General features: G+C 44.7%; 2 protein-coding genes and 1 long non-coding RNA gene across 5 annotated transcripts in view; 2 read left to right on the top strand and 1 right to left on the bottom strand.

The window, feature by feature from the left end:
- The window catches only part of LOC133507895 (uncharacterized), a 37,477-nt gene extending 33,090 nt beyond the window's left edge, over positions 1-4,387 (bottom strand). For both annotated transcript variants that reach the window (XR_009796937.1, XR_009796936.1), the window contains exons 1-2: positions 4,307-4,387; positions 4,126-4,216 (exon numbers count right to left, since the gene is read on the bottom strand). This is a non-coding gene — a long non-coding RNA (uncharacterized LOC133507895). The remainder of the gene's footprint in view (positions 1-4,125; positions 4,217-4,306) is intronic.
- ngfb (nerve growth factor b (beta polypeptide)) lies at positions 805-1,558 on the top strand. Its single transcript, XM_061833445.1, has one exon. The coding sequence runs from the start codon at positions 848-850 to the stop codon at positions 1,541-1,543; it is 696 nt and encodes a 231-aa protein (XP_061689429.1). The 5' UTR covers positions 805-847; the 3' UTR covers positions 1,544-1,558.
- Positions 4,388-6,971: 2,584 nt separating the features above from the next.
- On the top strand, positions 6,972-16,511 carry tspan2a (tetraspanin 2a). Of its 2 annotated transcripts, XM_061832221.1 has the most exons (8): positions 6,972-7,149; positions 10,384-10,486; positions 13,237-13,334; positions 14,780-14,854; positions 15,141-15,233; positions 15,306-15,374; positions 15,498-15,581; positions 15,657-16,511. In XM_061832221.1, the coding sequence occupies exons 1-8, from the start codon at positions 7,081-7,083 to the stop codon at positions 15,720-15,722; spliced, it is 657 nt and encodes a 218-aa protein (XP_061688205.1). In that variant the 5' UTR covers positions 6,972-7,080; the 3' UTR covers positions 15,723-16,511. The 2 variants fall into 2 exon arrangements, with proteins under 2 accessions (XP_061688205.1, XP_061688204.1); XM_061832220.1 differs by having other exon boundaries at positions 15,498-16,511.
- The last annotated feature ends 1,108 nt before the right edge of the window (positions 16,512-17,619 follow it).

The following is a 17,619-nucleotide window of genomic DNA, read 5'->3' as shown; positions in this document are numbered from 1 at the left end:
CAAAGAGTATTCAGGGGTCATGTGACGGGCTCGCGTTTGAATTTGTAGCGCCGACCGTTTTTGGAGAGCGACCCCCCTCGGGGTTGGGAGAACGGGGCGTAATAAACCTACCTGACAGACGGCGCCGGCGCGGGTGCCGACACGCCCGCTCGCTTCCACGCCGCCCGTCAGTCCCCACATAAGAGATCGGAATGATCATAAATGACACTTTAACCCGAGGTCAACGCTGTCACTCAGAACAAGCCCTGGCGGTAAATGTGCATGAAATTTATGCGGCGCTTTGGTTTAGCTGACGATTATTCCAAGTTATGAAGCATATCTCAGTCACAACCAATTATTGTAGCATTACAAAGTGGTTGGAAATTAAAAAAAAATAAAAAAGCATCCTTTCAATGTGTAAATGTGGCGAGTTGGCCGTGCGCGCCAGATTGTTTTATGGGATCTTGACTCGGGGAAGGATTGTTCTGTTTGGCCCGCTCCGTCGCGCTGCCTGAAATTGTTTGCTTTGGTGTAAAAATGAGGATATTCGACTGAGAGAAACTCAAAAGTAGTCCAAACGCTAACGTGTCGAGAGCCAGAGGACACCGTCGCGGCGGCGCGTGAGGACGGTCGACGACGGGTCGCAAAAGTTGAGGAAAATAAGACGGTCGTCGTTTTCACGTGGACGGTGGAAAAAGTTGTATGTAAAAATGGAGCACGTACGCAAATGTGACACAGCAGTGCACATATTGTACATATTTTATTTTTTAACACCAAAACACACAAACAGGTATTGAATTAAAAAAAAAAAAACATGTTCAAGGTTTATCTTAAAATGGGAGCAGGTGTGTGCTGAATCGCATGTAATATGAGTTTCAATGTAACACAGCCACATCTCTGGGTGTGCGCACTTATACAATCGCGTTATAGCACTAAGAATGTGTTGCTGTCCCCCGCAGGCGGTGCGCCCATGAGGTCGTCTATGCTGGTCCTGTTGCTTTTCTTCAGTGCCCAGGCTGTGGCCTCCGTCGCGGAGGACACGGGCGGCTCCGCCTCCAACGCGCGGCGGCAGGACTCGGGCGCCGGCGGTGCCGCCGCGCCTCGGGTGGACCTCAAACTCTTCAGCCGGCGGCGCAGGCTCTCCCCCAGGGTGCTGTTCAGCGCCCAGCCGCCCGACGCCGAGCGGGGGTCGCGCGGCAGGAGGCGGCGAGCGGGCCAACCCCAGCACCGGGGCGTGTACTCGGTGTGCGAGAGCGTCAGCATGTGGGTGGGCAACAAGACCAAAGCCACGGACATTTCGGGCAACGAGGTGACGGTGCTGCCGGACGTTAACATCAACAACGTCAACAAGAAGCAGTACTTCTTTGAGACCACTTGTTACAGCTCGCACGCGGACAACTCGGGCTGCCTGGGCATCGACGTCCGACACTGGAACTCACGCTGCACCAACTCGCACACGTTTGTGCGGGCGTTGACGTCCTTTAAGAACTTGGTGGCGTGGAGGCTCATACGCATCAACGTGGCCTGCGTGTGCGTGCTCAGCCGCAAGACGTGGCGGCAGTGATGAGCCAACCCCCCCCCCCCCCCCCCCACCCTTTCTGCACAGAGTAAATTATTAGTATTACGTCGGATTACAGAGACTGTATGCGTATAACGGCGGGCCTGGGTCAAAGACGATGTCACCCCATTTTGGGCCAGAATCTAGACACAGCGGTGCCTTGAGATACAAGCACCTTAATACTGGATCAGACTACAGGATTCTAACCCCGATTAGCTCTCGCGGGCGACATCCGAATCCACGAACAACGAATCACACCAACGGTAGCCCGATGACACCGAAATTATAAATCTAGCTCGTTTGATTTTTGTTTCCATACCTTCCGTGTTGTGTAACATATCAATGACGACGACATCTTGACGTCGACCAATAGGATTGCGTGTCGTGAGCGTGCTTGGACTCGTCACCATACGCCTTTGTCAACATTTAATCACGCGCAAAAATACGATGTTTACCGAAGCTTTCGAGCATGATTCGACAAAATGCCAGCATGTTTACATACAAATACGAGCGCTAGCGCTAGCTTGCTAGGCTCCATGACATTTTGTTGCCTGCATGCGAGTATGTGAACATACCGCAAGCAGTCCTTGAACGAATGTCCGCTCCCGTGCACTGGTGCTGACCGTCGACTGTTTGTTTCCTCATTTTGTTCTCACCATTGCCCACATCATACATAATACTTCAAACATATGGAAACATGCTAAGTGATCATTTGACTTTTCTCTTAAAGGTCAAGTGTCATCCCTATAAACATTCTAAAATAGATATTGAAATGAAAAATACATATAACATTGATCACTTCAATGTCCATACGAAAAAAATATGTTAAATATGAGCGGAGAGCGCGTCACCCATGCGCAAAGTTGTGGAAGTGTCATTCGACATCCAAGCGGTCGCCATAATGGCTGCGTTTACTGTCCATGACGTCACCCCGGACATTCGATATTGAAAACACGCCGTGGCCCCAACTACGGGACACGCCCCTTCAGACACGGAAGCTCTCTCCGAAGAATAGAACATCTCACAATCGAGTGAAGTGTCCGGGGCAATATTAACTTATTGTTTCGAGCCGAATTTAGATGATATGCGGATCACTTCTAACTAAAAACAGACTCCTAGACAGTATGACATAGCCAGCCCGGCCAAGCCGTGCTCGTCTGCGAGTAACGATGCGGAAGCCTTCGCCGGCGAGCCCGACGAGGAAGCCGTCCAACGCGCACATTAAGCACCCTTGTCATATGTACGCGGATCTTTTGTTGCGTTATGAGAGACGGATTACGTGGTCCCCCCCAAACTATTTTTTTTTAGTAACTGCATACACACCTACCTGTCATTCGGAACCCACGAAGCTCTCGTCCTTTCCACCCGTGCGATCCATTTTTCACGATTAACCGGGTCTCTTGGGAACTTATGAAGGGCAAATCCATCCTCCGGAGTGTTCGAGCAATATCTAGCAATGCAACGAGCCGGCATTTTGGCTAACACGAAGGAACAACGAGCTAGCCTCCCGCAGGTAAAACTAATAGAAACAAACGAGTCTGCTTGAGCACGCTACTGCCTCCAACGTCACTTCCTGGTTCTTGTCGAAAACAAATCCCTCGAGAGGATTTTCATGGCGAGAGTTACAAAAAGCCATATGTCAAAATCATGTTTTGTGGTTTTTCATTAATTACACACTGAAAATCATGCATTTCATGACACTTGATCTTTAAAAACGGGGGGATTGCCCGAGGAAATCTACGTGCTGTCGCTCTGTGGAACGATTGCTAATTATTCAAATATTCCATTGTTGGTCAATCTGCTGGCTTCAAGTTACAGCAGCAGGGTGAAAACTGTATAAAAAATGGTTGAGAAAAGTTGAATGACGCAGAGTGAGAGTTGTGAGAAAAAAAAATGCAGTCAAAGAGAACGCGACTTTGCGCCAAACTGCAGGTTTGAACTCGTCATCGAGGCAGCTAGACAGACAGCGCAGCCCTCAACACAACACAATCATACTGTGAGTCTCCCCTTTTAAGTTAGGTTTTTTTTTTTTTTACTTGGCCCAGGTCTGGTATGAATGTGTTGGAAATATTGTTTATAGTTATTTATTAAACTTGTACATTACACAGTGTGTGTGTTTTGGGAATTCAATCACTCTGGCATCAAAGCTGTCTTGGACAGACTGGTTGGGAAAATACCAAGAAAAAACAAAATATGGCTTTAATTGATTACAAATGTGGCTTTCCATTCTTCACTAGCATTTGAATAATTCTTCCCATAAAGTACAGCTTTGGCTGGAGTAGGTAATATTATGATTAACCACCTTTTTATGGTTAGTATTTTTGAAGTGGTAGGCAAGTCTGGATCAATTGTTTTGTTTTGGTTTCTTTTGGTCATTGCTGTTGTTGTGGTTGTTTTTTGTTGTTTTTTTAAAACTGAGCTTAGCTTGCAGCTAAACCATGGAGTAATACCAGTAAACTGTAGTTAAAACTCAAATGAAAGAATAAAAACAAGGGCTCATGCTTGCTTTTTAGAAGTCATAAGTATTTCCTCGGTTGTTTTTTCCCCCTTTCCTCGTTTTGTTCATCAAACCATAAACCAACACTGACCTCTAGCGGAGAAACGGGATAACAACGCCTCTTCGCACAAGCCGGTGCTAGCCATCGTTGTGCTAGTGTTGCCTTCGCGTCACAAAGCCATCTAAAAAACAAACAACCCGTTATTTACGAGTTATACGAACAGGTGGAATGTGACACATATCGTTAAAATTGGATATATTGATTACTTTACCTTATTTAATGAAAAAAGGAGTCAGGTTGCCGAAAGCTAACAGCTTCACGTAAAGTGAGAAATACGCGTGCGCAATGTTACATTCAAGGCCGGCATTTTACTCGGAAAAATTGGATTTTTCAATCCTCTGCCTTGTTTAAATGTGACTTGTGCATATTGTGTTCGTGAGTAACATTTGACTCTGAAATAGAAAGCGCCAAGTTTTTTTTTTTAAATATCGTTTCACTTTTTTTTTTTTAACAAAAGGAAAATGAGGCACACTGTATAGCCAAGTACTCTACATTGAGTGGGCTTTGTATTGCGCATGCGTGATGTTACATTCACGTAACATTTGTCTCGGAAAAAGCAAAGTCGACCAAAAAAAAAAAAAAAGCTAATTTAAACGCTTCTCGCTCTTCAAAAAATATAATAATTACATGGGTATTGAGGTATTTTGTGATTTACGAGTATTAGATAAAAAAGATCACTCATTTAATGTTTACATTTTCTCTTGTTTTGCTCAAGTTTGACGAGCACTATTGCCCATGCGCCGTGTTACATTAAAGTTCAAGATTTGGGTAGGAAACGGTAAAATCTATTAACTGGGTGGGACTGAATTGTTATTGCCCAGTGCTCTCGAGCGCGGGTGGTGGGCAGCAGCTCGATAAATCTTGTGACGATCACAGCATCGAGCCCCCTGGCAAACAAACGAGGTCGCTGTTTGCCGCCCACACACGTTAACGGTGGCACAAAAGCCAAGCGAGACCACGGGAGGCCGAGACGGCGGAGCCGGTGAACCAAGACTGACCCGCTCAGGGCCCCACGGCGATCCCCCATACAATAATGTCACCATCCTGATGCATGAGGTTCCAGGGCACGTGCAAACCGTAAAATAGATCAAATAAAAAAACTGGTAAAATAAAGGAATGACACAGCAAAACACGGACAATTCTTCGTTATAAAAAAGAGGTCATGTGTGCTTGCTTCAAGCTGTTTATTACCACTACCAGTTGAAGTTTACTGAGTACAAATGGTGCAATGTGAAGCAGCCCATGTAGACAAATAAATAATAATAAAAATTAATCACAGGCATATTTCTGTCCCGGGGTGGAATGCTTGTATCTCCCATGCTATGACTTTTTAATTAAAAAATATATATATTTTTTCCCCTTTTTTTTTAGTCATTAGCATTGCTTTATTTAGGACAGTTCACTTAGATCAGTAAAAACAAACTTGGACTAAATAAATAAATTACCCATTTGGGCACAGTCCAATAATAGTGATCTGCGGAAAAATATGAAACTGACCAAATTTACACAGAGGAGTTTTCTTCTTTACATTTTTATATTGCTTTTCTTACATTTAAAAAAAATAATATTACATCTGGCGGCAGTGTTGGCCTCAGAGTTCTGAGGTCCCAGGTTCAATCCCGGATCCACTTGGGTGTGATTATGAGTGAGGCTTGTTTGTCTCTATGTGCCCTGTGATTGGCTGGCAACCAGTTGAGGGTATACGCCGCCTCCTGGCCGTCGACAGCTGGGATAGGCTCCAGCACTCCCTACGACCCTCGTGAGGATAAGCGGTCAAGAAAATGGATGGATGGATGCAATTTTACATCTGTGTGATGCTGCCCCCTCGTGGTCAAGACGTGCACATCAGAAGGAGCAGCATAATGCTCATGGCCTTTGAAGCATGAAATCATTCATCCATCCATTTTCTTTGCCGCTTATCCTCACGCTTACACCCTCAACTGGTTGCCAGCCAATCACAGGGCACATAGTGACAAACAGCCAATCACACTCACAATCACACCGAGGGGCAATTTAAAATGTCTAATTAATGTTGATTGTTTTGGGAGGTGGGAGGAAACAGGAGTGCCCACCCGGAGAAAACGCACACAGGCACAGGGAGAACATGCAAATTCCACACAGTCGGGGCCGGGATCGAACCCAGGTCCTCACAACTGTGAGGCCAACGCTTTTACCAACTGACCCACCGTCCCGCCGCATGAAATCATGACAGACAGAAAATAAAATCGTTCTTTAGTTCCAAGCTTTTATACTTATTACTGTATGTTTTTGTAAACTTCAATACAGGACTGTCAAGGGTCTAATTTAATCCATCCATCTATTTCCCAAGATACTTATCCTCACAAAGGTCGCAGGAGTGCTGGTGGAGCCAATCCCAGCTAATTTCAGGTGAAAGACGCACCCTGAACTTGTCGCCATGTCGGTCGCAGGGAACATTTTGGGGTGGTTCTGGCACAGATTCATGCCATTCGCATTCATTTCAATGAGGGAAGATGACTTCAAGTGCGAATGTCCTGAGGTGCAAGCTTGGCCACGGAACGAATTAAACTCGCAAGTCAAGGCAAATTTAATTTCGCAGGCAAACGAGTTGTTAAAATGTAAATAACGGTTACATCTTTACAACTAACACTTCAGACAATTTGTTCTGGGAAGATGAATTATTTATTGGAAATAATCATATTCAAATGATTATTGTTATTATTTTTGCTGAAAGTGAGTTTAGGAATTCGCGCCCGCACACACACACACGCACATCATGTATGCGCCCTATGCGCGCTCACGGTGGAGTGGGGGGGGGGGTGATGGGCGTGGCTAGCCTCCACGTCGGTCGCGCGCACGTTTTGTGCTGTGCTCGCGACGACTGTGGGCCGACGTGAACGTGCGCGACGTCATCCGCGATCGATTTTGGGGTGCGCGCGCGCGCGTTACCCATTTGCGTGGTTCGAAAGAGGCGAATCACGACTCGGCTCGGATCAGGTGGCAACCATGGGCAAGGTCCACGGGGGGATGAAATGCGTGAAATATCTGCTGTTCGTGTTCAACTTCATCTTTTGGGTGAGTCCATTTGCGCCAGGGGTGGGGAGGGCGCATTGATCGAAATGGCATCATTTCCATTTATGTATTTGTTTTCAAGATGTGAGTTGCATGCGGCAAAGGGTGTTTTTCTATGGCAGGTTGTCATGGTAACGTGTGGTTGTGTAATTCTCAAAAACAGTGAGGGGTGCACTGTTGTTGTTGTTGTTGTTCACAGCACACAATGCGGGTGTTGATGCCTCATGGACTGCCTCAGAGGTTTTGGAAAATGAAAGTAAATGATGCTCTCGTGTTGCGGGTCCAAAATTCATCTTTTAGAAAACCAGGGAAAATACAGGTGAAAAGAAATGATTATGATAATCAATTTATAAAGTATACACTCCGCTTGCAAACAGTGGGCAAACTCCATTTTTTCATTTTACAGAAGAGTGATTTGAAGTTGGCGGCATGGGGGCGGGGGGGGGGGGGGCAGCTGTAAAGCGTTGGCCTCACAGTACTCAGGTCCCCGGGTTCGATCCCGATCCCCGCCTGGGTGGCATTTGCATGTTCTCCCCGTGCCCGTGCGGGTTTTTTTTTTACGGGCACTCCGGTTTCCTCCAACAATCCCGAAAACATGCAACATTAATTGGACACTCTAAATTGCCCCGAGGTCTTGTCTCGATGTGCCTTGCGATTGGCTGGCGACCGGTCCAGGGCGTACCCTGCCTCCTGTCCGTTGACAGCTGGGATAGGCTCCGGCACTCCCTGCGACCCTTGTGAGGATATGCGGGAAATAAAATGGATGGATATTTTCACATTGCGCCGTGACTTTGCCGCAGGCGCCGGCGTTAATCTGCCTTTGTTTTGGTCTGTCTGGCACCTTCAGGCGTGCTCAGATAAGACGACGTTACGTCGAAGCGCGTTTATTGGCCACTCCCGCTTGAAGTTGATCTTCAAGGAAACATTAAAGGTCAAGCGTCAGGCCTATAAACATTCGAAATGAGATATTGTAATGAAAAATACATGTAACATTATTCACTTCAATGTCCATACAAAAAAATACGCGCGCAAAGTTGCGGAACTCTCATTCGAGATCCGAGTGGTCTCCATATTGCCTGCATCATCCGTTCGTTACATCACACCGCGACATTCGCCATTGAAAACACGCTGTGCCGCCTACTATGGGACACGGACGCTCTTTTCAAAGAAGAGAACGTGAGAACATCTCACAATCGAGTGAAGTGACCGGGGCAATATAACACAATCGTTTCGAGCCATATTTAGATGATATGCGGACCACTTCTAACTAACAACAGATGCCGAGACAGTATGTAAGAGCCAGCTCGGCGCCGACGTGTACGTCGACACATTTAGCACCCATGACTTATCTGCGCAGATCTTTTGTTACATTCTGGGAGGATTATGTCCCCCCCCCAATCTATTATTATTATTTTTTAGTAGCTGTATACACACCTACCTCTTATTTGGAACCCACAAAGCTCTCATCCTTTGCGACCGTGCAATCCATTTTTTCACGACAAACCGGGTCTTTTTGAAAAGTACGAAGAATGAATCCATCCTCCCGAGTGTTCGAACAATATCCGGCAATGCAACGAGCCGGCATTTTGGCTAACACGAAGGAACAACGAGCTGCCTTCCGGCAGGTAAAACTAGTAGAAACAAACGAGTCCACTTGAGGGCGGCCCTGCCATGAACGTCACTTCCTGCTTCTTCTCCAAAACAAATCCCTCCAGAGGATTTTCATGGCGGGAGTGACAGAAAGCCACACATGTCGAAATTATGTTGTGTGGTTTGTTTTTTTTTTTTTTCATTAATAACATACTAAAAATCATGCACTTCATTACAGTGGACCTTTAAATAAAGAGAATTGTGCATTCTGTATACAAAACTTCCTTAATTCAGTCTTAATTCATACTGCTAAGGAACAATGCAAAATGCCATAGAAGGGCTAACTGATGGCATCGGCGTGGCGGTCAAACAACTTTTGATGTTTGGGCACAAAGCAACACGTGAATGTATAATATAATAATACTCGCGGGCATATTGTCAACATCTTTAGTGAGGAAAAATGCTTTTTTATTTTTTTTTCATTACTGCAGGTTTTCGTCTTGTCTCTCGATGTCCGTGGCAAAATCAATTTCATTCTTTACATTATCACTCTTGTAGTGTTGTATACGTTTCATGTCATTAGCCAAGCCGCTTATCCTCACAAGGTTTGCGGGAAACCTGGAGCCTATCCCAGTTAGCTTCGGGCAAAAGTCGGACTACACCCTGAACTGAACTATCAATACCATTACCGAGCGGGAATCGACCCCACGCTACCCGCACCAAAGGCAGGCGTGTGTACCACTACACCATCAGTGGTGTATACATAATTTCTAATATATGAAAAGTGCCCCTCAATGTGTAAACTGCTGTGAGATAACTTCTCATGTGAAAAGGCGCACCATAAATGATATAAAATTGACTTGAATTGACCTGTGTGTAATATTTTGGTTGTTTGGCTGCTCTCTCGCTGCAATAATGATCGCATAGTTAATATGCGTCATAGTACCGCTCAAAACTGAGCACGACTGCCTTTGTGACGGCATCCAGCTCTTGTGTTGGCCCTCAATAGCGCCAGTGATGGACTGGCGAGCATTAAAGTCCGACCGAGGCCCTCACAATAAGTCGAGGGCGCTGCGCAGAGCGAGCGCTCGTGCGTCATAAAAGGAGACAGCGGTTCTTTGTTGCAAGGAGCCCATGGGACCGACGGCTCTTGTGGCGGCGGCCAAAAGGGGCGGAAAGTGCGCTCATGTGGCGGCGCCGACAGGGTGGGTTACATCACCATCCCCAAAGAAAACGCTCTCCTGCCAATCGCGGGCTGTGAGGCTGGCACAGCCTGTGGCCCGAGCCCGGTCACGATATCGTCGTAGTTTGTATAGGAAAATGATTATACCCGTGTGAGAATTGTTATATTATCCGTCTCCATGTGTTGCTCCACCACTTGTGTTCAACTATAAGTTACTTAAAAGGGTGATGATACTGCGACGCCGATGCTATCCATTAGCCAGTCAAAGGTGTACAGCAAACGTGTTAGCGTCTGACGAGCATGTTTTGGAGAATCGTTGCCGGACTAGCGGTGGAAAAGGAACACCACCCGATTCAACCATTGATCACCTCACCATGTGCCATCTTGAATCAGACACACTTCGAAATCAATAGTGCCATCATTTCGTTTCATAACTCCGCACTTGCGACTTTCTGTCTCCTCAGTTATCGGGCTTGTTGGTTCTGGCCGTGGGACTCTGGCTCCGGTTTGATCCGGAAACGGTGGAGCTGCTGACCGGCAACGATGCCCCCGACACCTTCTTCATTGGTACGTACTCGAACGCCTCTCGAGCGGTTGGGAATGGCGCACGTTGCGCAACGCACTGATGTAAAAACAAAAGACTGGATCGAGCGGTGTGTCGATTGGCTGGAGCCAGTTGGCCGCCATCTTGGTACTCCCAAAACGTGTAGACGACATGGTTTACGGGTTGGATTATGGCGGGTTTTTCGCGAAGTTTGGCATGTAAAATTCTAACTGGTTTTGTGAGCTTGACATTTTTTCAGTTATGGTAACACAAAGGATTTTTAATTCCACTTGGTATGCCAAAAAAGGCGACGTGCAAAGGAAAGACATGTCACACCGTGACTAGCAAGAAACCTTGCATATTACCTTGGGCCCAATTTGAATGATATGCTAACTCTTCCCAAAATACGCTGTGAAGCACTATCAACATAACATAGCAAAAATCCAAGCATTTTGTGTCATAAAAACATGAAATTTAAAGTCAATCAGTTCGATATATTTTTGTAAATAAGGACACGCAATGGGGAAATACATGCTAAACGCTTTGTTCATTAGTTGTCTCTCCAACGTCCTATTTGAGACAGAATATTTCAACTTGTTACCTCGCATTTGAAAATCAAATTCAATTTGCGGAGTTCTGTATTCTGAAATTCACCCCAAAAATTTCACAGAAAATGTGTTTTCTTGCTTACCCACTGATGACGTTTCGGAAAATATTGACATCGCTTTTTCGCGAAAAACCGTTGGCCAATAAAGGTGAAGCAGAGAGTGATCAGTGAACAACAACTGTCAACAAAACTTTGTTCAAGTGAATAAAGCTCATCAGAAAATTAAAAAAAAAACTTTACAAACAAACTGTAACAGAATTAAAGTAAATCTTTCTGACTTACCTGTGGAATTTTTTCTCATAGCCACGAAACTCACGATTAACGCAGGTTGCCATGATTGTTTTGGGAGAATCAAGATGGCGGATGGCGACTTCAGTTTTGGTGGCCAATGAGCCATCCAATTGTTTTTGTTTTTTTTTTAAAGATCAGTGGCGCAACAGGATCGTACATCCTCGTGGCACCAAATAGTGCTCGGAGTGGTAGCGCAATACCTTATGGCGCAAAGCAGTTGGTGGTTGTGTAACAGAGCCCAACTATTTAACGCAATAAAATAAAAATAAAAAAAAATAAAAAGCCTTTATTGTCATTATATGCTTTCCATACAATGAAATGAATGCTTCTCCACAAGGTGCAATAAAAATCAAAGAACATTGTAGGTAAAAAAAAAAAATAGATAAAAAAATCAAGGTACAGTTGTTGCTAAAATAAATAAATAGATGCACAAAAGTGCAGTTGCAAAATATTACATTACATTGTTGTTATATAAGTTCAGTGGTTTGAAATTCTCTCGACACTGCTGTCATTCACACCGATTTCAGTACACCACACAACTATATTTTTTAATTAACATTTTGATGATATGCGCATATTAATGATGTCCTCAGATTAAGTCTGCCACAAAATCTGGTCAAATTTTAATTACATAAACTCATTATATAAACAGCTGGATTCAAGAAAAATATTCGACACAAATAAACAACCTTCATGAACATGAACCTGATCAATCGTGTCAGCTAGCATGCTAGCTAGCAAAAAAAAATGCTCAAGAATGGTATTAGGTCTTTAAACTCTGCATTTGGAGGAAAACAAAGACATAGTTTTCATTTTAATGTGACATGAAGTGCATTCAAGGACTGCCAACAACAACACAAACTCAAAACAGATGATTTTAATCTTAATAATAACAACAAGTTTCCACCAGAAGGCGCCAAAGTAATACTTTGGTTGCTTTAAACTGAATAAAAAGCAATAAATTAGCCAAGCTTTTCAGGTCTCTGCGTAAATATGCAACAAGATCACAATCAGAATCCTTTTTATTGCCAAGTATGTCAACGTACTGCGCCAAATCGTGCGTTTCGCGTTCATCACGGAACCGATTTGGATTGTTTTCTGACTTGAAAGCGCCACCGACATGCTGTCCGCTGAAAAGAAGCAGACTTCAATATGGAGTTGGCCCCCTCCCCCAAAAAAAGAAAGTCCTGTGGCTTTGGGAGTGGGCGCAAATGATGAGAATGAGGCCTTTTCTCTGGCTGTGTCGCATGACCTAATGTGGTCTACCCCTCGGACGCCCCCCCCCCCTCCCCAGCCCCTCAAGGCTCTTATAAAAAAGACAAAGTGACAGTTGCAAGAATTCCATCCCAGTAAATAATGAAATTTTTAATATCTTAAATAATCTGGTGGGACAGCATAACAGCTGCCCTGGCTTTTTATTATTCAGATTATTCTCATTTCCCAAAAATAAAACGCTCCGCCGGCTTCTTTCATTCTCCTCAGTCAGCTCTTTTTTGTTTCGGAAAAACAACAGCTTGCGAGTGTCCCGCGTGGCTTCATTAAAATTGTGTAGCTCGCTCTCTGATTTGGGGGGAGGGGGGGGGGGTGCTCATCGGCCCTCAGTGTGAACCCCCCCCCCCCAGGGAGCTCGTATACAACATTCGAAGAGATGATGAAATCCAGGTAGAAAGGCTAATGATGCTAAGCTAGGCTAACAAGCTGGGGGAGAAATGCGTGGCACAGTGCTGCCCCCTCCTTTCTCTCTGGTGAAAGGCTGAATTGCAGGCATAATCAGGTTCATTTTGGTGGCGTGTACATCGTCATTAAGTCCGAACATTAAAATTATATTGTGTGATATTGATCAGTAACGCGCCACCGGTGTGTTTTTATCCGCAGCCGTGTACATCCTCCTGGGAGCAGGCGGCCTAATGATGCTGGTGGGCTTCTTTGGGTGTTTCGGGGCCGTCCGGGAATCTCAGTGTTTGCTCGCCTCGGTAAGTCGACGTTACGTGGAATTATTGAATGTTTGAGGTGCAGCCATTCTTAAAGCCCAAGTGTCATCCCTATAAATATTCTAAAATAGATATTGAAATGAAAAATACATATAACATTATTCACTTCAATGTCTGTACGAAAAAAAAAATCTGAGCAAAGTTGCGGAAGTGTCACTCGACATCCAAGTGGCCGGCATATTGGCTGCATCTACTGCCCGTGACATCACACTGGGACATTCGCCATTGATGGGACACGCCCCTTCAGACAAGGAAGCCGTTTTCAAAGAGAACATCTCGCAATCGAGTGAAGTGACCGGGGCAATATTACCCTATCATTTCGAGCCATATTTAGATGATAGGCGGATCACTTCGAACTATCAACAGACTCCCAGACAGTATGTATGAGGCAGCCCGGCCAAAGCCGTCCACCGCGGACGAGGCGTCGCTGAAGCCGTCCGCCGTGGACACAATTGAGTGAAGTGACCTAGGCAATATTCCCCTATCGTTTTGAGCCATATTTAGATAATATGCGGATCACTTGTAACTAACAACAGACTCCCAGCCAGTATGTATGAGCCAGCCTGGCCGAAACCGCGCTCGTCCGCCCACCTACTATGATCTGTGGGCACGGCGCCGACGGGCACATCGACACATTTAGCACCTGTGACTTACGGACGCGGATCTTTTCTTACGTTCTGAAAGCATTACATCTTCACCCCCCCGCCACCAACTATTGTTTTTTTTTTAGTAGCTCTAAACACACCAACCTGTCATTTGGAACCCACGAAGCTCTTGTCCTTTGCACCCGTGCAATCCATTTTTCACGGCGAACCGGGTCTCTTGGAAATTTATGAAGGGTAAATCCATCTTCCCGAGAGTTCGAGCAATATCCAGCAATGCAACACGCCGGCAACACAAAGGAACAACGAGCTACCTTCCCACAGGTAAAACTAATAGCAACTAACGAGTCCACTTGAGTGCGCTACTGCCTCCAACGTCACTTCCTGCTTCTTGTCGGAAACAAATCCCTCGAGAGGATTTTCATGGCAGGAGTCACAAAAAGCCATGTACGTCAAAATCATGTCTTGTGGTGAAAAAAAAACGCATGGGTCCGTACCAGCTGCATTTTTTTTTTTTTTTATTATTAATAACACACTAAAAATCGTGCATTTCATGACTGTGGCCCTTTAATGTGTGGGACGTGGGCTCCCTCTGGTGGGATGCAAAGAATTACTCAATTAAATGTTCAAGTCGAGCACAATGTTGCAGTGCTTTATGATTTTAGTTTTAATGCACTACAGTACATTCGTGTAATGCAGCTCACTGTTGTTTTAATTTCTAAGTGCAATACATTTAGCAGTTTTAGAACATTTTTGTTTTCACTTTAGGAACGCACTACTGTAGGTGTTGTTTTTTTAAAATCAGTTTTATTGTCTCGTTTGCAGTTCTTTGCCTGCCTGTTGATTATTTTCGCTGCAGAGATCGCAGCTGGCGTGTTTGGATTCATCAACAAGGAGCAGGTACAAATACCCAAGTTGTGTGGGAAGGACGTGGCGTGGTGGGTGTGATGTCCTATTTTCATTTGTGAGGGGGATACTGATAAAAGTGGGAAAAGTGTGGGCGTTGAACACTTTTTGCGAGGAAAAATTTGCATGGTAAAGGATTTTTACTCGGGAAAGTGTGGGTGTTGAAACAAATAAATGAGTTTCACTTTTTGAATTGAATGATGTAGGAAGCATTCATTTATTACTATATACAAATATATCGGAATATAACAAATATATATTATGCTGTAAATAACGACAGATTGTCGAGGAGGTGCAAAAATTCTACAGCAGCTCCATCAGTGAGACGTCCAATCCCAATGCGACCGCCGTCGCGCTCATTTACCACAAAACTGTGAGTCCGCTTTTTTCCACTTCCGACTTTTAATATATGTATGTACATAAAAATAAATACTTTAATTTGCAGCTCAACTGCTGCGGGGGCTCAACACCAGCGGCAACAAATGACCTGTGTCCAGACGCCCCAGATACAAAGGTGAAGTCAAAATGAGTGCGAAAAGTCGCAATATGTAAACACAAAAAGTTTCATTTTCTTGTCATGTGCGTGTAACTTTATTTAGTGTACGTGTACTTCATAACGTGTGCAATGTCATTCCAGGACTGCCTGAGCGCTATCACAGATTTCTTCAACGACAAACTTCACATCATCGGTTACATCGGGATTGGCATCGGTGGAGTTATGGTGTGTGCGATGATTTATGGATCACTTAATGCGCTACTAGGAAATATTCAAATTGCCGCATGTGTGTGATTTCAGATTCTAGGGATGATTTTCAGCATGGTGCTGTGTTGTGCCATCCGGAACAGCAGAGAGGTCATCTAGCAGGCCCTCGTACGAGCAGGACTTGGACTGATCCCCCGTCCCCTCTCCTTAGCCCATCTTTGCATATAAAGCTCGTGCACCTACGTCATAAAAATCATGTGACTTGTGTTTCCCTCGCCGTATTGCCGGTCAAGCTAAGCATTGCTCAATGCTACGTCAGTTTGAGACGACACGGAAATATGTCTTGTAGCACGACGCCCAGAGTCTTGTCAGATACCGTCAGACATTTAGAAGGTGAAAATAAACGACGGTACGTGGAAAAATTCGATAAACTCGGCATAGGGGTCCCGTACTTAATGCCAAAATCGATGTTTTTGCCGATAAGAAATTGGACTGCTAATTCGGTTCCGCCTGTCTTGGATCTGGTGAGTAAGTCGTCGAGATTTGCACGGAAAAGTTTGAAAGCGTAAAAAAGTCCGGACGCATGCGAATACTTTGTTGCTGGATCTGTTCTCGTCAGGAATGAAATCCCAACATAGTGACGGTTTTGTCGGCTCGTGAACACAGAAGCGTGTTCGGGGACACGTTGACCTTTGCCGGAATCCATCGATCTTTTCAGATAGCATTCAATACAGATACCAATATTTCAATAAATGACCCGTGTTTTGGATTCATTAAATATAATTGGAAAAAAAAAAAGAGGACAGTCATTTCCATCAAACGTTGCCTAGAAATGTAAACTGGAATGAAAAATGGTCTTTTATACATGCACACATGCAATGGACCAGTTACCCATTATGAGAAACTTACTCATTACAATGAAAAGGTTTCTCATTACAATGAGAAACTTACTCATTACAATGAGAAACAAGTTTGTTTTTTTGTTTCAATGTCCCTTTAGGGGCTCCGTACAAATGAGTCAACTTGGCATTATAAATACATTTTGGTCATTTGAAATTGAGAAAAATAATTCCTACCTGAAATGAAGCGATCGCTACACAGTCGTGTGTGTATTTTGGTTGGACACCATCCATCACGTTTAATTGCTGAAATCCATCCATATTTTCTGGTCTTTTCAGCTGGTATTCCATAGAATGATAACTTTGAATATCTGTCTCGTCTGTTGTGACAACCAACAGCACAACAGGTCTCGGGTATTGTAAATAATCCCTTCCGGTTCAATATCGAGCAGCTCTGTTTGACCGGCAATATGGCACCGTGAAAATGGTGACGTCACGTGCACGAGCTCAATAGTACGTAATATGTTCTCAGCTTGTGACATGCTTCTGACATTCCTGCTGTAAATATGGGCCCCTCTTCCGAAGTCGTACATACTGTGTACTGTAAACCTCACTTTATATAGAATGTACTGCATACTCTTTGTGCCTACTAGACAAGCCTTGTACAGTTAAGCCTTATTTGTAACATTTGATTTAAATATGCATTGCATCAGTCTAGTGGTTACCACGTGTTTCAGGTTTTAAGTACTGTGTTCGAATCTCGAGCTGGACTACTGCGGCTCGCTCCCATATTTCCAAAAACATGCATGTTTTTTTTTTTTTTTTTTTGTCTGCATGTGCCCTGCAATCAAGTGGCAACCAGTCCAGGGTGCTTAATAGCACCGCTGTCCAAAGTCCAGCAACCCTAAAGCACTCTCGACACAAATCTATTTGTGTACATTGTTGGAAGGAGGTCCTTTTGGGGTCCTTCCGCGTGTTCGCCCCATAACTGGACTCAAGGTGTGAAACGTGACAAACACTTCGAAGTGTAATGAACAGAGCGCTCTGTGACACAGGCAAAGGCTGTAGTCCGACGCCAAGTGTGTGTGAACGCAGAACAAAGATTATACAGGCAATGTTGGAAAGCTGCCATTGGTGGAGAAGTCTCAAAACAGGATCTAACCTGATGTGACACGACACCCAAGACCGGTGAGTCTGCTGAGAAACACCTCCGTTGT

This window comes from Syngnathoides biaculeatus, chromosome 10 (assembly GCF_019802595.1).
Source record: "Syngnathoides biaculeatus isolate LvHL_M chromosome 10, ASM1980259v1, whole genome shotgun sequence".
Classification (NCBI taxonomy): Eukaryota; Metazoa; Chordata; class Actinopteri; order Syngnathiformes; family Syngnathidae; genus Syngnathoides; species Syngnathoides biaculeatus.
The sequence above is the reverse complement of the archived record's forward strand: the minus strand, read 5'-3'. Positions and strand labels throughout refer to the sequence as shown.